At 40.0% G+C, this 24,192-nt stretch overlaps 1 protein-coding gene across 1 annotated transcript; it reads right to left on the bottom strand.

The window, feature by feature from the left end:
• Window positions 1-6,950: 6,950 nt before the first annotated feature.
• Window positions 6,951-22,311, bottom strand: AADAT (aminoadipate aminotransferase). The gene is made up of 13 exons (XM_009484084.2): window positions 22,243-22,311; window positions 20,426-20,594; window positions 19,237-19,369; window positions 18,580-18,654; window positions 17,063-17,272; window positions 16,484-16,549; window positions 15,198-15,280; window positions 13,809-13,905; window positions 12,912-12,973; window positions 10,513-10,577; window positions 8,917-9,023; window positions 8,145-8,246; window positions 6,951-6,992 (listed from the first exon to the last, which is right to left on the bottom strand). Exons 1-13 carry the CDS (start codon window positions 22,307-22,309, stop codon window positions 6,951-6,953), a joined length of 1,278 nt encoding a protein of 425 aa, XP_009482359.1. The 5' UTR covers window positions 22,310-22,311.
• Between the last annotated feature and the right edge of the window lie 1,881 nt (window positions 22,312-24,192).

A 24,192-nucleotide genomic window follows, 5' to 3' on the forward strand; every position in this document is an offset into this window, starting at 1 on the left:
TTCGGTGCGCTAGCTTTGTGGAATTACCACCTAGCACCCGTCTCTGCGCAGAAATGAAATAAAATCGATCTCTCAACTCAGTGTGTGGATTGGATTGTTGCACACTGGCTAACTAACTCCCTTTGTGAGACAACAGTTGGAGAAAATGCCATGTAATGAAGGGTTCTATAATCTGATAGATTATTCTGGTGGGTTTTCCATCATTTTAAGCCTTAAAACCAAGATAGGATATCTTTCTCAGAGATAATGGAAATGCGTGGCCTTCATTATAAAGCTGATGATGATTTCCTCTGGCTTTGAAACTCATGAGTCACTGGGATTCTTATTCGCAGCGAACACCACTTGCGAACATGACTGATATCCACAGAGTTCAATCCCTAAATCATCTGTGCATGCTGCTTTTTGAAAGTCTCTGTGGACATCTATTATGTGGGAACTAATCTAACATCTAAGGGTTATTGCAGAATTGCTAGGGAGCAAATTAAACATGGCCATAGAAGACTGCCATTGTAGTAGGCTTCATAAAAATACTATTGCTGAGTAACCTAATTCATCCTGAGAGTAAAAATAACGGAGTTCCTAAAGGTATCTGATAGAACAGTTGAAAAAGAGTAACACAAGGTAGTCAGCTTCCTGATAAATATGACTAGTAAGTTCCTAATTTATGTGACTGGTAATAAGTAACAATAAATAAAGAGGAATAAAAAAGATAAAAAATGGGAAACATTTTATTATGCCAATTAGGAAGTAGAAACAAATGACACTTACCCATTTGGCATAACTGCTGTTACTTGAAGATATAGGCACTATTATATTCCTGATAGTCACCCTTCTGAGGTACATCCCCCCAAAGTCAGTGCTGGTCTCCTATAGTGATGCTGGCTGCTTTAAATGAAAAAGTGTTTGGGTCAGACTTGCCACCAGCCAGAGATTAGTTATGGATGGGATTATATATGATGTGACCTACAAAAAATGCAGAGAATAAGGTAATAGCATTCTCGGTCATCAAATTAATAAAAGATAAAATGGTGGCAATTGTAAGAAAATAATTGGCCTTGATTATTGAAAAAAATACGTTACCTGGGGGGCCCGTAGCAAGAATGATTAGAGACATCCATGAAAAGAGCTGAACACAGAATTCCAGATGAAAAAAAATGCACTGAGATGCAAAAGTGTGGGTTAAATACTTGAAGTGGAAAAGGTATGAAAAAATCCGATACTGAATAACCTATCTGTAAGAATCAATGCTGTTCTCTTTTGGGTTAGGTTTGTGATAAAGTAATTCTTTTCTTAGGTATTTCTAAAGGGTTTTCTGCTGTTTCCTTTCATGTTTGTGGGATGCCTAAAGGGTTTGCAGTTTAACTGGCCATGCCCATACTAAGACAGTAACTCTTCCCAGTCTTCCTCAGAGATGCAGGAACTCGCTTATTTGCTTATTAAATAATGTCTTCCGAGTTTTTGGAACTGTGTTGGAAATAGTATTTTACATAGCCCACCAAGAAAACTAAACTGGTGTTTCCATCCCTCCTCTTTAGGGTTTTGGGGGAGAGACAGACAGCGAGAGAATGTATTAAATGATACGTTGTCTAGTTGAAAGAGGATTCCATATAAGGCAATAAAATAATCTGATCTTGTCAGAAAACCTTCTTTATCCCAGAAAAATGGAAACAGAAGTCATCAATACAGATGTAACTCCAAAAACTTCTCATGGAATAACTAGGCTAGCACTAGTGCAACTTCATAAACATAACTAGCAGCGGTACAGGGATTAGTTTGCCCAGGCAAATTTTGTTTAATATTGGCTTTCACTAGATGCAATTTAAATTTTAATTTAGACATTAAAAAAAAAGTAAAGAAATTCAGGGTTCCAAATTGTTCCTGCATTCTGGTGGCTACAAAATGGAGGCAAACAAGCCATGTTCATGATTGCTAAAATCAATCTTTGCTATCAGTTTCATCACAAGAGGTGTTCTACCATCTGCTAAATTTTCATGGCTAAATAACAATAGAAAAGCTAATGTTGTATCAGTTAAAGTGAGTATTCTCTTAGGAGCCAAACTGGATAGGTTTTTCCTGAAGTGTTTTTATATGCAGATAAACTGGTGGTAATTCATGCTGATGACACAGACAAGTGGATTTCTGGATTCAAATGATGTAACAAGCTGAAAGAACAGAAAAGACTTCTCATTTCTGCAGAAAAAATAGTTTGTTTTTATAATCTCGGATTCTGGGTTTACACAGATGGTTATATTCTCCTTCCTGAAAGAGACACTGCAGCGGTTGCTCCTCCAGCATTCTGCTGATCCGGCCTGCATTTACATGCTGAAATGTGCAGCGTACAAAAGCTGCGACCTCGTCCTTTCTTTAGTGCTGTTGCCCACTGCTAATTCAGGATGTGCCCACATAATCTTCTGGTGCACATTCCAGTACTATGGAGCCACACAGATGCTCCGCCACATCCTTAATGGCTACAGGCTGGTGGCGATGTGCACGGAAAAGATTGAGTTTCCTATCTGCTAATGCACCTGCATACCAGGAGGGTTTTAGAGCTGGCGTCTCAAGCTGGATCTGGTTAGAAATTCCAGCATATAATAAGCAGGAATCAAAATCCTAGGCCAGGCCAATGGTATTCTACCTCTGTTAATGCCTGGGTTTTTTTGAGGAAAGTGCAGGAAAATATTTTTAATCTTTTGAACCTTTTAGGTTCAAAGTTCATTATTAGCCAAATGTAGAGAAAGTTCCAAAGTTCTATGTATATCAAGGAACAGAAATACCTTCATGTTAATTTTTTGCAGGTCACATCACAGCATAGTCACTTGCTATGTCAATCCAGATCTGATTTAACCTAAATTGAAAATAAAAGGAAAATATAATCTTGCAGGTATTCTCCAAATTCTGTTGGAGGGAATCTTCTAGCAGCATTCAGATTTGTTAACACATTTCTGGGGTACTCATTCTCAAAAAGAACCAGCAAGACCCTTATCCTTCTCCCATGGTGATAGCTGAGCTTTGCAAGGTTACGCAATAGCTTCCACAGCCATTATGAGAAAAGTGAGGTACTGGTGTTCCTGGTAGCAATGTTAGAAGAATGAAAATGTATGTTTCTTTGTATTCGCAGACTGCTTTTCATTCAGAATGATTACAGTTCAAACACTGCAATCGTTCTGTTCTCATCTAAGACACAGCCTACAGTGGGCTGCTCAAAACCTGTTATTAAATAATAAAGAAAACAAGATAGATTAGGGCATGCACCAGCAGAGCTCAATGGAGTTCTTGTAAATATTTGCCCCAGTGTATCACAATCCAGACTGCAAAGGCAGAACTGAAAGTACTGCCGATCTGTAGGCCACAAGGTTTTGAAATACAACGTTCCACACAGAGCAAACGATTTTTAAAGGATGAAGTTTAAAACGAAACTTGCATTCAGAATTTCAGGGACAATCCCCCGAAACTGAGCCAAGTGTTTTCCACAAAAACTAGAAATTCTTGGACACCGCCACTGATGCTCAGGGACTGACATTCAATTAGATGAAATAATTCGCTAGACGCTCACAGTTTAACATAAGAACCATCATATTGTGTACACACATACATTCTCTCTTCTAATGAATACCCCATAAACATCTTTTTTTCTCAATTATTCATTAATCACAGCTGTGCTGAAGGGCTCTCGCTTGGAAGTAAGGGGGGATATTTTCCTTCAGATCAATGACCTGTGTGAACCTAGAATTTGTAAAGGCATTTTATGCAGAAGTTCAGGAATTATCTTGAAGTTGTTACAGTTAATATTTCCATTCTGCCAGGGAAGAACTGCTCCCCCTTGCTACCTCTGTAAAACTCACAAAGCAGAAGTGGGGTGCGTCGCACAAGTCTGAACGTGTGGAACAACGCGTGCACGCATGATGTGTGTGGGATGGGCTCAGATTTATGTCCCTTGTACGGCAGAACTGTTTGGGTCATGCGCAGTGGCTATTTGTCCAGAATTCCCAGGTGGTTTTCATCTGCCAAAAGCCTGAAAACCCAGTGGAACCAAAGTGTAGGTGCAAGAGAATGGGCAGGTAATTGCCCACTCAGAATTAAGTCTGGAGCCCCAGCCTGCCCGGCGCTGCCCGCACATCAGGCGGCTCAACAGCACTGCTGTCGGCTCTTCCACAGCCGCCCGTGTCGGGGCGGCACCCGAGGATGTGCTTACCCCACCGAGTCCTTGCTGCCTCCGTCTCCGCCCTTCCCCAGCCGTCGCTTGCATCAGATGGCTCAAACCCAGCTATGAATGAGAGAGGTTATTTGCTCTTGGATGGATGAAACAGAAAGGGAAAACCAAAACTCTCATCTGCCACGTCATTTCTTTCATGGTGAACCTGTTGCCCAGCCTTTTGCCTCTACGTGGCTTCCTCCAGGAACATTTAATCACAGCGACTGCTCTCTCCCAGGAGACCAGAAACCGTGCTTTAAGTGGATCAGGGAAACAATATGTGCATATATGATTTCACTGCCATTGTTCAATTTGCGTTGTTCAGGATACTAATTTAATTTTAGATATTTCACCACAGGGAAAAAACCAAAATCTCTCTAAACTAAATTAGCTGATAGCAAAAGCATCTAATGTGCAGCAAATGGAACTGCATTTTGCTTACATTCAACTAAATTAACATTTAGATCTCTGAAAGTTAATAGACGTATTATTCAACACAGCACCAACATAAAGCTTGCCTAATAATGGTATTTTGATTGTGTTTTTCTAATTCAGGTCTGGCTGAATGACAATATGACAATAATATTTGCCTGAGAACTAAAATCAGTCTTAAATGACGTTTACATTTATTCCTCTGTAAAAATGTATTAATTAAACAGACACATCAGTTCATTCTGTTGTATGAAATGATTTTCTAAATTGAACGCAAGATAAAAATTGCCTTACTGATAGCGAAGTCAGAGCTTTCAAAATTTCTGCACGTGGTTAAGAAACCCAGTTGAAACATGAAAGCTTGCTGTTAAGCAGCACCGCAGAGGACACTGCTAGTTTAGACCCGCCGTTAGCACCATCAAACAGCGTAAAAAGGGACAGGTTTGTCTTTGAAGACAACGTTGGTGCCCCGAGAGCAGCTTCGGGGCTGCGGGCCCTCCCTGTACTGTGTCACCCCGTGGGTCCTGGCTGCCCAAGCCTAGCCGCGCTCTGCGGTGGGGCTGACCTCACCCGGTGGATCTGACGTCACCCGCCGCGTCAGCTGGCCCGCCTGCTGCCGACAGCAGAGTGGGAGGGGAGCCAGGAGATGAGATGTCGTGGGGCAGCAGACCCAGCCCCATGTTTGCAGGAGGAGGGTGGGAGTGACAGAGTCTAAGTTGGGACCGTACCAAGTAATTTGAATGGGTCTGCCAAGAAAGGCATCACATGCTGATATCAAACTGGAGAAAATTAGTCTGAAAATCATGTGGACTTGACTAAAAGTCGCAGTAATCTGGGAAAAAGGGGAAGGATTGAGCTTGGATATGCTGCTCAAGAAGATGCAAAGCGCACAGATGGCTTGGATGTGTGACTGAATTAAATGGCTTGAGATAGAGATAAAAGGTGATGCTGGGCTGAAGGCACTGGAATGATCCTGATGATAGCAGAGATGCTGGGAAAGGCACATGTCTGTGCAACTTTGTTGCGACACGTGCTATTTATAGCGAGGGGGAAAAGAGGGAATGAATATTACAGTTATTACTAGAACAATGACTCTTGTGAAACTTCCAATTAAGCAAGGCTGTGCCTGACCCATATTTGTTTGGGCTACCTGAGCTGCTGAAGGATTGGCTGGATCCTTGAACACGTATTTTTACTAATTACAAAGTGAACACTTGCACATAAAGAAACAACCATCTGCTGTTGGTGGAAAACTACAGCGCTTTCACCCAAACAGTAAATAAAACTTAAGTCACTAAGCAAAATGGGACGCCTTGGAGAATCTGTACAGTTAAAATGTTCTGAAAGCTTTGTACATGTTTCCAGGTACCAAATGTTTGGGACGATAATGACCAAGGAATTAGAGATTTCTTTATTTATTAGAGATTTCTTTATTTTTTCATTTTGCTTGCTTTGTACATCTGGCAGTGTCAGGGCATTGTCCATTCCACTACGTCCCCTGTTCAGCTACTTACGCTCTCTGTTCAAAAACACGTCTGTTTAACAAAGAGCAGAGAGCAGTTCTGTCAGCACATCCACATGCCTTTGCATACCAGAGATTTTCTAACACAGGTACAGCGTAATTATTCACAGACTGAACTGGAAGCCAGCAATCAGAAAACCTTTTACAAACTAGAGAATGAGCTGCAAACCCCATGCAAATTGCAAGGGACCTTAGGCCAAATAGTTTTATTTGTAATCATAGCCTAATTTTGCTGGATCAGTTTCAATTTTTTAACATCCTTACATCAGTTTTATCTCACAAAATTTTAGAAAATTAAATACTGACATTCAAATCTTCAAAATCAGATGCCATACAGCGGGACAAGAAGGAAAGTGACACACAAAACCAATTCCAATATAAGGTGTTGGAGGAATGGATCAGTTGGGATTAAGTAATAATGGCTCAGATCACCTCAGCTGCAACTTCCTAAGTAACTGATTTCCCTGTTTCCCAACCCAAGTGGAAAACAAAAGCCAAAACAAAAATCAATTCAAATATAACAAAACCATGGATTTGACAGGAAACAGAACATTTTGGTTTTGAGTATTCTAAATGTTTCTGAATTGGAATAAATGTAGTAATGCAATGTCCTGTCAATTGAAAAAAAAAAAAAAAAAGGCAAATTGTTTTTCAGTCCTTCATTTTTTGCTTTCTTAGCTGAAACAATCTAAGGAAACATCCACTGTATTATGCTTGCTTTTAAAGTGTTCTGATGAAATCCAAATGTTAATAAATATTTTCTGGAGATGATTTTCATTGCCACAAGAGCTGTATTTAGCTTTTTCACAAAGCTTCTCTTATAAGGTCAGCCAGTCTCTTGAAGGCCTGCAATGACACAGATATGGTTCACGTTTATATTCCAGCATTACTTAAACAGACAACATGCCAAAACTGTAAAGGTACCAAAACTACCCTAACCATATACAAACTCAGTATTTTATACTGCAAAATTGTGCTGATATTCTCTGTTTTCCTTTTATTAACAACATGTATGGGTTTTGACTGGACAAAGCTTCCACTTCTCTGATAGTGGCAGAGTTTTCTGAAACAGAAAAATACATATATTGATGTTCAAAGGTTATTTGGAGTTCAGACGCAACTAAACAGTTGTACTTTTAATACAACTAGTGATTCCTGGAAGAGTATCTCTTTTAACTTAATATAAGGGCCTAGAGGCACCAAAGGTGAAAGAAAAGGAAGAACAGTTGAGTGGAGAAGCATATAAAAGATACAATTTGACCATCAATGGTATGGTTAGGAATTACTTTTACAAAGAAGAAGGAAGAAATAGAAGAAATACAGAAGAAGAAATAGGAAGGCAATAGAAGCACTTATTTGTTACAAACCTTCACAACTGAATGAAAGTACAACTACAAGCACTGAACTTTTTCAAGCACTTGAATCAAACAAGTATTAAATCTGCATAAATAAATGTGTCCTATCTTTCTTCCCCCTGATTTTACAGATACAGCCAAATAACATCCATGTTCCTAACATACATAGGAGATGAGTTCCTGAGAAAGGAAACACGACATATATGTCAACGGTGTAAAAGAAAAACAATATTCTTTCTTACAGAGGATTGACAACACACACACACAAAAGCAAGCAGGTAATTCAATGTCAGGAATGGAAAGTCTGGAAAATAAAAGATACGTAATGCCTGCTAATGCTAAAGCAAATAGCAAAACTTACTGTAACTTCAGTAAAGCCTTTATGAATAATGTCTGGGAGGATTAAGTGTGAGACTCTACACAGATGAGATACACAGAAAAAATTTAAGTGGTCCTAAAAATTTGGTACCTTTCAGGTCATTTGGATGTGAGTATCCTTCCTAAGAAACAGCTAATTCAAAAGTACTGCTTCATCACCTAATTCCCAAAAATCTACACTAACATTCAAGAAAACACATAAGGAGAAGTAAGTAAAAATAAGGGAGCATTATTATGTGAGAAACTGTCTTGAAAAAAATCTCACCAGATCCATCTGGGCTGGAGAAGACAGAGAGAAGGAGGCTCTGACGTAAGAACTAGGCTCTGAACTATTGATATTGAATGCTCCTCCAGGAACCAGTAACACCTAAGAAAAATTGATTAGTCACCCAGTTATCACCAATTCTACAGTCTTAAAACACGATGTTAAATTAAATTTGAGAAGGCTCACTGCTGAAACACTGGTACCAGAACATGGCTGAACATATTTCTTCTCTTCAAAATGAGAAGCCAAAAATATGCAACCTGGAATCAGACTTTTCGTAACAAAATCAAAGGGCTCTTAGGTTCTGGTTACCTCCACAGGTGGGTGTACCAGGTCTGACTTATCATCACAATGTTTAGAAGCACCAGTGAGGTGGGATGTAGTTTACTCAGTACACAGTGCTGGCTCTTATAAATTGTAGAAATAAAATCACACTTAATTTCTCTTATTAAAAAGATATAGTGGACAGCTATCATTCATACAGGTACATATATTAATATTATATATGTATGTTGTATACATGACATTGTACTATGTATTATAATTGTTTAAATTTAAGCTGATTAAACATCAACACCTGAATACAGACATGAAAATAGTTTATTAATGACTCACTATGTGACAATGCCTGACTTGCAGATGCAATGATGGTGCACAGCAAGTTCCCCTGCTTTTTTATGTGTGTGCATATGTGTGGATAGATATGGTAAGTTTATTTTATCCTTCCTTCATTTCATTTTAACATGGTAAGCCATTAAACCATAGGTCATACTTCTTTCTGCAAAGCTTTTTCCATGATCAGCTGCTGTGTATCAGGGACACCCTTAATTTTCATCCATAAGAACATGCCAGCAGCAGGAGGATACCATTCTGCCAAGTCTGGAGAGAGAGAGAGAAAGAAAAGAAGGGAATCAAGAAAGAAACTTCTGCCCCACCTTTAACTGATACATCATAGATTCAGTGATATTATAGATTTGTTGCTCCAATAAACTCAAAGGGAATGTGGGCCACAGAGCCAGGATGCACGTGCAAAATTTAAAGTACTCCTAATCAAATCTGCGTGGGCTTATTGCACTTGTGCTGGTATCCTCAATACTTTTTGTGAAAGTGATTGCTCTGAATTACAGAAAACCCAAACATTAACAAATGGTATTTGTTGATTACTTTCAGATCAAGTAAAAAACCTAAAATATTTTTTCTGATGCAGTTTCTCCTAATGTCACATTGACTATCTGTACAATTTAAAGTGTTGCAAAGCTCAAAACTGTTTTCCTTTAAGTTACAATGCTTATAGATTTTTCCCCAAAGAAAAGGAGACCCTAGGAGTTATGAAGAGGATGGGAAGGCTTAGAGAGGATTTATGTCTTAAATTATGTATGCAGACTTACTATATACCTCTTGTTTACCTAGAATTCTTTATCTGGTTTTGGATATATTTTTGAAGAAACTATTTATTTGACTTGACATCTTCTCCAGCTCTTCCTTGATATATTTAACCATTGCATATCTACAAAATAAAGGTCTGTCTTCCATAATATTATGGCTCCTATTACTAGAAAACATGAAGAACCTATAGTCTTACATATGGGTATATTCTCACAGTACACTTCAAGGTAGCCCAGTGCTATTACACTGTTTTGATACTTCAGGAATTGAGACAAAGAGGGCCTACCTAGGTCAACAACCCATGGTTGTTCAGAGCCATGTAGATAAAGAAGAAATACTCCTTATCTAAAAACCTGGAATTAGCAAGAGGAAGTACATTAATGATTGTGTGGTGCCCGAGTACCCATGTCCTGTGGAAGTATCATCTCAGGTAGGTGGGCAGTTCTTAAGCAGCTATTGCTGATTCCACTTAGACTGACTAAAAGGAGTGAATCACTAACTGTAATTGCATTACTGTTGATCAAATTCTTTCTGTGCTCCATGATTAAGCACAAAAGGGGACATCTGAAATTGATTTTTGACAAAAACATTATAATCACTACTGCTATATCGATTGTTTGTATCTTTTTTAAAATTAAGGCCACTAAGTCTGGTTGTTTCAGGCAGAGATTTTAAAGAGAGATTTTAAACATAAAAAGTGTAAGAACATAGTGCAGTGAAATATATGGTCTTTGTAAAACTGCTTTATACAGTAATGTGGTGAGCTTTTTTCTCATCACCATTTCCCTGTTCCACCAGAAAAGCATGAAAACTGCAGCACTAGATAATTTGTCCTAAGCTTACTATTTAATGTCATTGATTTGCTCATAGTGCTTTTCTGTCACTTCAGTCAAGAGATGAATCTCAGTGATTTTTCTTGAACACAAAGATGATAAATAGCTAGAAAAAAATCAAAGTAATGAGCTGTGTTGCACTCACTGACCTTTTAACCACTTGTCAGCAGCAATGAGCATTGCATCCCGCTGAGTCCTGTAGAACTCCACCACTCTGAAAGTAAATTATCAATTCAAAGTCATGATCCCATAGCGCTTCAGAGTCCATTTGTTTTCAAAGGCAGAAACAAAGCTTTTCTACTTGAACAACCTAAGTGCACATTTAATGGAAATATGAGCATATCCTAGATGGGCACAATACAGTATACTGTGTGTATAAAACTTTTTATACGTATCAGAGAAGTCTTGAATGCTTCAGTGTGTCTCCAACAAAGCACTGATCAACCAGCCAGAGGAAGTGCCTGTTTGGCTGCTTCTTTACATATGTCATGGAAACTTTTTTTGTTTGGAAAGAAACATGGAAAATTATATATTATTTATACGTATTATATCCATCTGTCTATTATATCAGTGGATACAAGTCCTGTTAGCAATATTTACCACGCAAAACAGCCATACTGAAGAAAATGAAGGTCTTACACATATGCAAAAGCAGACTTGACATTTGTGCATTTGGGTTGAATTTGTGTAACTGGTACACATGGAAATGGTATTTCACAAGGTAATAAGAAAATCATATGATAAACATGTCATGACTATTTGACAGCTTCCCCTTTTCTAAACTTTTGAGCCTATCTATCTCTTTCACACTTTTAAGTAAAACTTGGAATAATTCAATCTCTTACTGGGGAAAATGACCCTAGCCCAAGTTTCAACATGGACAAGCCTTGTGCACTGGCTTTTGTTGATATGAGACAGCTGTGATTCTGCAACAGGAGACACCAGAAAAATGCCTGATACAGAGTTCATAAATCAGATGCAAATGTGTTCCCTTCTCTGTAGAGAAACCATACTTAATAATTAGCATCATTTTATGTTTAGATTTTTTTTTATACTCTGAACCAATAGCTTTGATTTCTGGATGTATTTTATTACATCTGATACCAAAGGCTTATATAGTTTTGGGACTCAGCCTATACCAATTGCTACATTCTACATGAAATGATAAATATCATTTATGCAGTTTTTACAACATCACAGATTCTGTTGCAAGTTTTTTGCCATTCTGTTATCATTTTACTCTCACGTTGGAATGAAATTGTTAAGTGTTAGTGAGACAAGACTTGCACAAAAATATTGCTACTCCAAACAACAGGCTAACTCCTACTCGGAAGCATGATCTAACAAGTCAACCTTATCCAAATGAAATCACCTGGAAAAGATAGCAGTCAGCTGTTGGGCCTCATCAATAAGTCACCTGACAACAGAGTCTAGAAGGTTATAAAGGGTTGCAGATACCCTACTACAGCACTATTCTTATCAGTCAAGAGGAAGGACAGCCTTCTGGCTTGAGCAAGGATGCTTTTTGGCCTACAAGAAGGAGGTAAGCCAAGAGATGCATTTAGGATATATTTTTCTAACTGCTGAAAGTTGAGCTGAAGCGTGATCCAAATTTCTCTGCAAAACCTATCTATGCTGTGTTTCTTAAAGCAAGGCAAAGCCAGGACTGGTGTGTCTGCTGGGGTTTTTTTGTTTTTTTTTTTTTTTTTTAAATACTGGTGTTTACAGTATGGACAACAGGAAGGTGCTCAGGGGACAGAAGTGGCTCTTACAGTCAGACAGAACTTTTTCCATGCTTTGCTCACATTCCTGTTACAGGTGTCTGCAGAGCATAGCACGCTACCCACTGAAGCACGAAGCTTGGTGTTCTAATGGCATCCAAGTATGGCATCTGAAATGAAGCACGGACACTCAAGAGAAACTATGCTCCTCCAACATAACAAATTAAAAAAAGTGTGTCAGTCAGTATGTAAGAAATGCCTTGTAGAGTTAGGCCTTAGCCCAGTGCCCTGTCTCCAGAAGTAGTGATAGAGGCAATGTTTAGCAAGTGAGGTGAACCTCACTGCTCTCTGTAGTTCTTTCCATCAGCATCCACAATCATTAGATTAAGGATGTTAGAGGGTGAATCCCTGCTGAGTTAGTGAGGCAAGAACTCCCTTTATAGAAGCTATGCTGACTATTTCTCAATAGACAATATGCTCAGTGATCTCAGCCTTTGCCATAGACCCTACCACTTTAGCAGGGATGAAAGCTTTTTTCCACAGGCTTGGAGGTCCCAGGATCCTCCTGAGTTCCCTTCAGATGGGAGCTGCCTAATGACTGTGTCAGTGGACTGGCAGGTTACATGCCCTGACCTGCATGTCTGCAACTTCACACAGTGCTCCTTCAGGACTCATGTGTGAACACTGTCAGTCTTGGTGACCTGGCTTATCCATTTGGCCTAGTACTGACACACCTCCTCTGGCCTGTTTACTGCAAAGAATGTTTTGTGTAGGTAACAAGGAGCAGAATGACACATGATGGGATTCAGCATATGACATGACCCTACCTGTCTATATGCTCCAAGAAACCCTTTTCTCCCCATTGCTGAAGCAGCTGTGATATCATAATCTGAAGAAATAAAACACATCGTCAATACCATATTTTAAATAGGACTGTTCTGCAATCATCAAAAGATATATAGCCTGATGCATTATTCAAAATTCCACACAGGCAAGAAATTGCATGCGGGGTCTCTTGAAGCTCTTTATAAACAGAGGTGGCAACAGCAACAGGCCATTGTAGTCCATGTTACTGCTGTCTCCAAGGATCATGGCAGTGTTTGGAAGTTGGGGTGGTGGGAGGGAAGAATGGAGGGAGAGCTAAATATGGTAATCAGGGAGAAAAAGGAAGGCAATGTTATTTTGCTTTACCCTCCTGCCCATATCAGCCTCTCTGCTTTAATACTGCCTCTATGATGAACTAATGAAGCTGGAAGATGGAAGCCATATTTAGATGTGCTCAATGTCTCCTTTCCTTATTAGTAACTATAAAGGGACTGTAGTTGGCAGCCTGCTTTGTAGTGTCTCTGTGGGCTGCCAGTATCGTTCTAATTACAAAATAGAATGAAAATAGAAAAAAAACCCTAAGTGCGTGCAATGTACGCTTTACATTGAGGTTCAAGTGAACCTACTAGCAAGAGAAACAAAGTATTTTAAATATTGATTCTTGAAATTGGAGGGTTAAGGGCATATTAGCTGTGCTTTCCGTGCACTGAGACTCCCTCTAGCTCTGGTTGTATTTTCTGTGGTGGTCTCTCTTCTTCTGGCAGAATTGACAATGTATGTGCTTATAAACAAAACTGCAGAGCAACTGCACAAATGCAAAGCTGTCTGTTTTTGGTTTCTTATGACTTGGAATAGGTTATCTTCTCTAAATACAATTCAGCTGGCAGTTTGATACTTGCCTGTGTGAAAGTGCTGGTGTGCATTGTTGAAACCTGAATGTGTAGAATAACTCTGTCGATAAGAGGCTTGGGACCTGTCAGAAAACCTATTCTTAACCTAAAGGGAAAAAAAAAAAGAAGTAAGTTACTACAGAAATGCAATGTGCTAATACTTTGTGTGAATTATGGTTTAACTTATAACTGGGAAAACCTGTAACTGTTTCATTGATATTGTAAGGATCTTTTATGCATTTAAGTTTATCTATATCTTAATACTGCCCTAAGCCCCAGGTTTATGCAACTTATGAGCTGAGTATCAAAGTCGTGAAATGAAAACATTTAAGGGTTTTTAATGCTTATAGTTGCTTCTTAGTTCTGAGGCTTCAGGACATATCCCACACTTGTAAGCTTTCCTCTGCAACCATAAAGATTACATAAATCAAAGGGAAGGAAAGATAGGTTTTCACATAATGAAAAATCATGAATGCTCAGGCTTTATGAAAAACAGATGGGAAGTGGCAAATGGCTTTACTCTTTCGCTCCCTCTCAGTACTGCAGAATAAATGGAATTTAGACTGATAAACCAGATTCTTATTCATGCTTCAATGCTGATGACCCATATTTATAGACAGGCTGAAGTTTTTCTTTGAAGAAAAAATAGAACCAGTAAGCTCATATACATCTTTGACAAAGATAAAATTGCGTCATGCGTTTTTGCAGTGTTGCTTCTGAAAGTGCAATCACACTTAGCATCATGTTGTCTCCTCACTTTCTCACGGATGGGGTTATAATCCACTAGCTGTCAGTGCAGAATTCACATTACTTTCTTATGTCTATTAGAATAATAAACAAAAGCAAGGTAAAAATCAAATACGTTGACTTGTGTGAAATGGAAAACAGCCAGCTTAGTTTTTCAGGCAGGTGGAAACAACCTGAAAGAACTGTAAGGCTAGAAGATGGGAGATCAGTATTAACCCTATGAATAGTTTGTGGAAAATGATGGCATCATTTCTCTTCTGTATTAAAAGTTCAGGGAGTCTGCAGGAATGGTAAGAAAGAGATGGAGAAATAGAAAAATAAGAGAGAAAAGCTCCTAGGAATTCCAGGAACAGAGCTGGAATCCAACATCTGTCTTTCTGCCTGTATGGTGTCTGCCAGAATGGGCTGCCTGGGGAGAGTGGCTTAACTACCAGTATCAGAAGAAAAACAGAATCTGGAGTTAAATGACTGCCAAGAGATGACATGAAAAGTGAGAAGACTGAGAAAAGCTGTGGATCCAAAAGTACATTCCAGAAATGGGATAGGTATTAGATGAAAAAACACTATGACATGTCTGATCATTTTGTATGAAGTATTAGTCTTGTGCCTTAACTGAACAGGCAATGCTAAGCAGTCTGAAGCTGGCCTTACCCAGATGAGAGAATTTTAGAGAAAGAGTCAGTCCTGATAACTCGGCCATCCACATCCATTGAGAGGAAAGTTGGAGCCCATGGCTTGGAAGAAAAATAAAAAATAAAATTCAAGGTGCTAGTAAGGATTATGATGGAATTATTTTCTTTACTATGAAGACATAATTAATTTCTTAAAGAAATATTTTGATAGTAAATATTTTACAGATGCACATTCCAAGGAAAAAAATTGCAGTTGCTGACAAGTGATTGTTTAGGCTAGCTGTCTGAGATGTGATTACAATATTCTATGAAAGTCATCAAGAAATCAGCCTTGTTATTTTTTTGATGCTTAGCCCACTGTTCAGCATGCAAGTGTTCAGTTCAAGTTTTGGTACAATGCCATAAGTAGGAGAAGGAAATAATGATTTCTTGGCCAAGATTTTTTTATGGAGTAAACAGAAAGATACTGTCATTTCTAAGATGGGGCGCCGTAGCTTTTAGCTTTATCTTAAACAAGGAAATCAAGATATGACCAAATTTTGATGATCTGAGTTCAGCACACCTTTTCCCTAGCAGGAATTCTACTTTTACACATTTTCCCCTTACACTCTCTAACAAAGCCACACAATGCTATTCAATGAGTAAGCAAAGCAGTTTTATTGCCTCCTCCCACAAAAACTATTTCAAAATAGAAAATACTGAACTTTAGCTTCTACTAATGTTTTACTTCTTTGTAAGACCAGCTTTTATTCCTCAGGTTAGGTACTTTTGCAGACTGTGCAACTGTAGACCCATGTGAATCCAGGTCAACACTCGATTGTTATCCATTAGGGGAAAATTTACATGAAGAAGGGAGGCTGCCTATCCAATACTGGTATCTGGGAGAACTCTCTGGGATTCTCCAAAGGGCAAAGGGGTAAAAATGGGATATAGCAGATTGGGAGTAGGCTGTCTTCCACAGAATGAAAGGAGAGACTGGGCTGAAAGGAACATTAAGAGGCTGCTGTTTTCAAGTGCTGCTTCAGTGGCATACTTGTTTTGCTCTGGAGGCAAAGTATTTGTCATTTTCTGACTAATCAAGGAAATTCTGTCTTGTATAAGGAGGAATTTGAACCACTGATTAACAGCACTAATGTGATAAAATGCCACAAAGGGGACAACAACTGAAAGTAGCACAGACTGTTAGGCCTACAACTAACTTGGCAGGACATGAAGAAGGAGCATGCATGAAGATCCATGGCTCAAACCTTAGTTCTGTCCTGGTACCAGAAAAGGTGTTACTAAGGAGTATGGAAGACAAATTACCTTTTCAAACTGAAGAAAGTAGTAAGGATCATCTTCTATTATAAGGAAATCATATTTTCTTGCAAGCTGAAGAAATGAATAAAAAGTAGAGATTTGTTAAAATGTAAAGACACTGCAAATTCAGTTCTTCCAATACCCTGGGCCTATTACCAGGACCATATTGACCATATTATGATCCTATGGATTGCTCATTCACTATATAGAAGGCCCTATCAAGAGAAGCTTTCAAATGTCCAGTTTAGAGATCAAGCAATTATAAGAGTAAACATGGTACCTGCAGTACAAGGACACATGTATGTAACTGAAAGTCTGTTCCATGTAGTGTTCACACTATGCAGAAAACAATGTCTGGTCTGAAGCCCATGGCAAAGATACCAGCCAGCAATGGGCTACTACGGCAAAAATAACTTGTCTAATGCATAGTCTACCTCTGAAGACTTGCCATGAAAGAGGTTCTGGGAGGAATGTCTACTAGACCAATAATGGGCCCAAACACCACAAGTGGGGTATCCTCAACTGAAATGAGACTCACATTTATCCATTTCCACCTACAAGGTTCACGAGACCCCAGCTACATACCTGGTAAATCTCCTTCTTGCGCTCTGTGGTCAGAGAGTTTCCAGTTGGGTTGCAGCCATTCGGAATAGTGTACAGGAATTTGGGGAGGTGGTGGCTACGATTTTTTACATCTTCTGAGCTCCAAGTAGACAGAATTTCTCTTAGAGCTTTTGGAATAATGCCATGTTGGTCACTAGGAACATTAATTATGTTACAACCCAAAGGTCTCAGCTGTTGATAGGAGGAACAAAACTGTCATAATCCCATAATTCAAAGGTCTTCCTTTTGTCATTGGCATTGTAAAATTTCAGTGATACAAAGTCTTTCTCACTTTATAGCCATCTCAAACTCCATTTGCTCGTGATTCAAAAGAAAGTTTGCCTGAATTTGCTGTGAAGCTTGTCAAACTTACCACATTACTCTTTGCCCTGTTAAGCCAACTGAGAAGAAATGAGTAGCTCCCATGTCCAATTGCTGCTCTTCTCTAGGAAATCACACATAGTTTTACAAGCAGAAAGGGATTTTGTGAATTTGAACTGTGTTCTCTCACGACTCCTCATGGTCTCACCACAGACAGTAAGTTCATAGCACCTTCAGTTCCTACTGGCAATTTACACTCTGCTTCAGTGGAAGTGCCAGAACTATAAGCCACCCTTCACTGACAAAGGGCAAAGAATCTGTTCTCAACAGATATATTCAGCAATACAAGGGAGAATGAAATGATGCTACTGCAATGACATGTTGACAGTAGTATGAAAAAATATAGGTAAAATACCAACAAAGAAGCATGCTGTCTCCCCTCTGTGGAATTTAAATTTTTACCATGTAGTGCTCTGCATTTTTAAGTAAAAATGCAAGTTGCTGTATTGTCAAAATATATTTCTAACAAAGTACATTTGATTAGACAAGATATTCAAAGTTAGCACAGCAAACAATAACAAAATTCCTTTTGATGCAAGGGGAGACTAGAGTAAAATTGTGGTATATTATCTATTCTAACCCTTCTTCAGTTCTTGTGCATTTTGAGCTGACATTTAATTACATGCTGATTAAATTACTTTCTAGAAGTAAACATGCTATTTTTGTATAGTTCTTACTAATTTGTATCTTCATACTCATATATGGATGTTTCAGGTCTATTCCGATTTTATACTATTTATAGCTATGGTATAATCAGACCCTGAAATACTTCAGGTGAATGTGCTGACATGTTAAAATACCCACTTGCTATAAACTTGCTTCAACCTGACCAGGTTGTGATGGCTTTCTTTCCAATCCCAAATGTGACCTTAGCCCTTGAAGGAACTAGGATTTGGAAGAGGAACTTCTGTCCTGGGAATTGCTTTTATAGAACATTTAGTAGAAAAGCTTCTACAAATTAGTATTTATGAACTTAACTGGACTAACACTAAAAACTTGATTCTTAGATATGGGTTTTTTTAATACAGACAATGTGTACAAGTCTGCAGATCAGGTACTAAATTGCTGTTTACTTGAAATGTAACATTCACAAGGTTTTGTAGCTAAAGAATACTTACAGCTGCTAGTGTCCCAGAGTATGTGGGTGCATCCAAAAGGATATTGTCCCCAGGATTAATGAGCATTTCAAACACCTGTGAAAGAAAATAGTCTATTTTAGAAAGATTGTGCCATTCTTGTACACATGCTTCATACTTCTGACTTCTTAGTGGGATTAAAAAATCTTGGTATTAGTAATTCCCTAACCACTTAATTATGCTTTTTGTGAGAAAAGCAAAGAACAGATGGAAAATCTGCTTTAGAGCCAAATGAAGCTAGGTAATCAGCTAGAGAATACCAATTTGAAATGGAAAGACAGTGCTCTATTACACAATAGAAACAGTGCTTTGGTTACAGAAAGGATCAACTAAGCAGCAGTGAGAGTGGACTGGAAAGGGTAATTATTTAAGGAAGTCTAACATAATTAGAATTGAGTTATGCTAAAGCAAATAATGCACCTATGTACTTACTGCACTACTTGAGTAACATGAAGACTGCCACACCAGTTTTATTTCAGTTCTATTATGCTATATTGATAATACCGAGAGACATAATTTAACAAACTACGCTGCATGCAGTTATACAGTGGCACTTAATGCTGCGTATAACTGAACTGATGGAAGAATAAATGTCTCTCTGAAAGAAATGTTTTAAACATATGAAGCTTTTGGTCTTACTTTACACAAGCCTTCCTGGCTGCCAGTTGTAACACACACTTCCATTTGTCCTTGTTCAGGACTGTAGTTGGCTGTGGGGGGATTATGTAGATTCCGCTGGAAATCCTTTAGCCAAGACAACAGCTCTGGAATCCTGAAACATGAATAAAATAAGCTCTACCTAACATTTTATATAGGCTGAAGCTAGGCCATTCCTTTTAAATCACTGCCAAATCTAGCACACAGTCCTGAGTCTCATTTCAGCTGTCACACAGATACATTTAGATGCTGATTTTATGACTGCTTTATCAAATGATGGAAATGATAAATGTTTCTTATGGAAAAGCAGAGGAGACAAGCATCTGTGGTCCATACACCAAATTAGCATACTGAACTCCGGGTGGAAATGATTTGCCAAGGATGGAATAGGGGTGGACGCTGAACAATATACACTCCTAGGAGTGATCTTTCCCTACTCAAATGTGGCAGCATGACAAAGCTCACAATACTGCTAGTAATAGGCTGCAGATAATAAAGATTTCTGAAACAGATTTTTCAAAAAATGTCTTAAGATCTTGTAGGGTGCTCACAAATGGCTGGGTTCATTTAAATATTATGAAAAGTCTTAACTTCACTGATTAATGCACTGTGTGCCTCTGTAGGTACCTAAATATTTTTGCAAACCTGTCACAAGCCTGACTCAGTGCTGTCTGCTAGGGAGTTCATGAGTGCTAAAGTAACCTAACGATATGCAGTTTTTGTAATAAAAATGACAATACTATAAATACTTCCATTCAACTACCACAAGTAGTACATACTGACTTTAATATATGGTAAGAAATGACAGCAAAACAAATACTCCAGAATCTGGAAACTATGTATTGCAATGCAGTATCTTTTAATGAATATCTTATTGCAAAACTCAAAATGATTCCTCCTAGTGATTTGGGAGTCTGGATTCTCAAATACTAACAGCAAGGAAATGCTCTGGCTTGAGAATTACTAGTATTAGGGTTTTTTTTTTTTAAATTACTCATCTGCTCAAAACTTTCCACTTAAACTGAAATGTAAATAGTGAAGCAAACTGAAAGAAGTTAAACCTGTTTCAGTAAAACAGGTTTTAAAAGCACAGGTGATTTAATGCAATAATAAAGGATTTTATGATCCTTTGATTCTGGTGTCTTGAAGTGCAAGCAGCTGTGACAGATACCCTGCTGAAGCTGAGTACTGGAGAGCTCTCTTCATCAGATCTTCCCCAATCTCAACAGCAGTTCCATGTCCAATGGCAACAGTAGCCCTCTTAAATGGAAAAACGTTAGGGTTTGGTGCCCCTCCAGCCAGAGAGATGAGAGATGGAGGAGACTTCTGCATCAATTCAGCTATAGTAAAAGGAAAAGACCTTGGTTACAATTTGATTATTGCAACACTGATCATATCCTTTAGTCAGTATATAATAATGGTCCAGAGAAGTTTGTTCCATTTTTCACTTTATTTTAACTGTCATGAATTCAAAAGGATGACAATTCTTTTTAAACTCACCTTTCTACATGGATTAAATAAGTGTTGAGGGGGTGGGGAGGGAGACATGGGTGGGACAGACCAAAACAACAAATCATCTTTGTTTTTAAAATAAATTATAAATAGCTTTTTTATCTAATCTGGACAGTTCTACTATTATAAAAACTTTTTCTGTGACTGCTGTCTTTTAAGCTTCAAGAATTTAAAATCTTAATCATCTTCTGTTCAGACTGACTTGGAATGATTGGCTTTGTTTTTTTGTTCAGTCTCACTTTAGCTGATGTGGCACTAGTGCAGCTACACTGATAGTTACATCTATGATTATAGCTTTTCAGGGAGTGGGACTGTTTCTGGCAGTCCAGCTGCAGTGGCAGAGGCACTGTGTAAATAATTCAGTACGAAGAAAATGTTAACAACTCTTGCTTTAAAGTCACAGTTTCACAATCATTCAGATCCAATCTATGCAGTAAGGGCACTTGATTGCATTAAATCCAAGAGCTCACAATATGGCATTCATGCTGGCTTGACAGTTTTACATCAGATATGAGAGGACAGATGACACCAGATCTGGCTTAAAGCCTCTTGTTATTGAGTTTATTCTCCACTACTTATTAGCAAACTTGAGCATGGGGAGTTAATTCTTATCAGTTCAGCAATATGGGTCATGTCTGTGACTTTTGGTCTGGTAAAGAGATTTACGTTGTCATCAAAACTGCAGCCTCAATGTGTCTTTCTGAGCAAGCTGTGCGACTTCATATTTGTGTTATGATGCATATCAGTGTATCACTTGAAAAAGTATGGAGAGTGACAAAAGTGAATTAATTGACTTAGCTGTACCTGTTTTAAGCAGAACAGCAAATGCCAACCCCTTACCAAGAGAGGAAATTGACCCCTGAGGGCTTGACTGGTGATGTATGTCTCATGCTCTGATTCTGTCAGGTCCCTGTAGGTTTCAACTGAGTAAACAAGTAGGCGGTTAACCTTTTCTATCTGTGACACAGAAGACTATGTAACATGGTAGCCTAAAGATAGTGTAATATAGAAAAGGAAAGTGTAGTAATACTGAGGGTGTGGGTGTGATGAGGAATTTATGGATGCTAACAGGATACGGGAAAGCTAGGTGGAAAGAAACATTATGCTGGGACTGCATTTCAAGTCATTAGCAGTTGCTTGTTCCTGGACAACCAGTGTAAATTCAGCAGCAAACTGCCAAAAGACCTGCTTCAGAGGTGGTAGCAGAGATTTTTCAGACTCATGTTTAAGTGACAATACCATTTCTTCTGTCTGGATGGGTTTCTGAAATGGTTCAAGGCTATTCACTTTATTCTTCTTTATACCTGCTTGACACCTCAACTTGACAAAAGTCACACGACTTAACTGGCCTTGCTTGTCAGCTTACAGCATGGTTTTCTTCCAAGCCTTTTCAAGTCTTTAGCCATGACACCCCAGCAAGGTCCAGAACGTAGAATATCCTTCCAGAGAACCTGTAAAGAGCAGGTGTATACTCACTCAGAAGTCTTATCGGAGATGCTTTTCTTGCTGCACTCACAGAGGTGATGAATCGAGAGTAATTCATATCTATGGGGAAAGAGCAATCAGTTGGATGTGAAGCTGGAAAAGTGAATAGGAACCCCTGTGCTTTTGGTATGTGCATCTCCCACAAGTAATGCTTCCAATTTGTCATGTCCATAGATATGCTCTATGATAAATTAAATGTCAGTTTATTCATGTTAAAATCAATGCTGGAATTTATTTTCCTTTTTGAATTCAGGGAAAAGGTTTCTACTTCATAGTTGTGGGTTTTGTCACAGCCTCCCAATGACACTGGCACAGTGAGATTAGGCCAGATGCTGCTGTTCTGATAAACACAAATAGCTTTGGTCTGGGGAATTTTTTGGCCTGCAGTGAACAGGAAAAAGCCTTTTTCCCCTCCCTTTACTGCCAGCTGTGGAGTTTCAGAGGCAGATTACAAATTTTAAGATCTGACAGATCTTAAACACCCATCAGCTCTTTTTTAAATGAGAATCCCGCTTTATTTAGCTGTATTAAGTATTGCATTTAAAGTGCTTTAACGATTGCAAGCCATCATTAGGAGTCACAACACTTGTCAAGTTAGAGGTGGGTTTTTTTTTAGGAAGGCTCATTAAGAATGTCTTTTCAAAATGGTTCAGATGAGTGTTTTCCCCCCTTTTCCCTGGTGCCCACAGAGATTCAGGGATGGTGACCTGCAGCCCTGCAGGAAGCCTCCAGGCCTGTTCTCGCAGGAAAGCTCTCTGCTCCTTCATAAGGAAGGAAAAGCACAGGAATGAAAAGACGGGCAAAAAACACTGTCGTTTTGACCACCAAGCGTGCTTCTACTGAAGTCGCAGAAAAGAATCCTTCAGCAACCACAGCAACAACACGTGTGTGCCGGCAGTTATTAAAAACGACCTGTCGAGCAAGACTGCTTTAAAAAGCCCCTCATGTTTCTCAAAATGCCGTTCTTCGCTTTCCTCACCCTCGAGCGCCTTTCCCCCGGCAGAAGCACACCAGGGCGCTGCCGTGGCGGCGCTGGCGATACACAAAAGCTTGCTCCAGCATTTCAGGCATGGCTTCTCCTCTTCCTCCTACCGCCACCTCCAGCCGGGGGCCGCCGGGCTGCCTCCGGCTGTGTTTTAGGGGACACCTGCTGCAGCGCGTCGCCCCCCCCGTTGCCCCAAGCGATTCCCGAGGCGCCTCACCGCCGCCCCCGCCCCTTCCCGGAGGGGACACAGCGAGGGCCGCGACTGCCTTCCTCCCCTCGCTGCGGGTACCGGCCGCGCCGCCCCCTCCCGCGGCCCCTCACGGCGGCGGCCGTTGACGGCCGTTGGCCGGGCCGCGCGCGCACCTACCAGCAGGACGGCGCGGAGCCGGCGGCGGCGGCCGGAGAGGGCAGCGGCGGCTGCTGCCCGCGCTGCTGGGCATGTGCGGGCCCGCCCGCTCCCTGCCCCCCGCAGACGGGCGCTGGGGCGGCCCTTGGGCGCCGGGCGGGGCGGCGAGGGCGCCGCCGGGGCCTTTCGCGGCGCTTGGGGCCCTGGGCCCGCCGCCGGGCCCGGCTGGCGCAGCCGCCTCCGAGCTGCGAGGGGAGCGGGTCCGGTAGCCGCGGGCAGCGCGGCCGTGAGGGCAGCTCGGCTGCGTTGGCGCTGAGCGGGTTTGGACGCCGATCCTGTGTAGATTCGTGCAAAACTCGTAAAACGCACGGCTCCCCTATCGGTTCCTTCTGTGTAATGCCCTACGAACAGGGGCTGGAGCTCGATCGGTGCGGGCTGAGGGGAGGTAGTCGGGCGGAGGGCACCGCGGCGGGCTGGGCAGTGCCGTGCCGGGGTGGGGAAAAGGGAGGAGAACGGGAAACCTCTTGTTTTCCTTTCATCTGCAAGGTTAGGACTAGTGGATCTGGCGTGTTCCGTCAATACGTCAGGTTTTTAATAAAAATATTAGTTT

This window comes from Pelecanus crispus, chromosome 4, assembly GCF_030463565.1.
Source record: "Pelecanus crispus isolate bPelCri1 chromosome 4, bPelCri1.pri, whole genome shotgun sequence".
Classification (NCBI taxonomy): domain Eukaryota; kingdom Metazoa; phylum Chordata; class Aves; order Pelecaniformes; family Pelecanidae; genus Pelecanus; species Pelecanus crispus.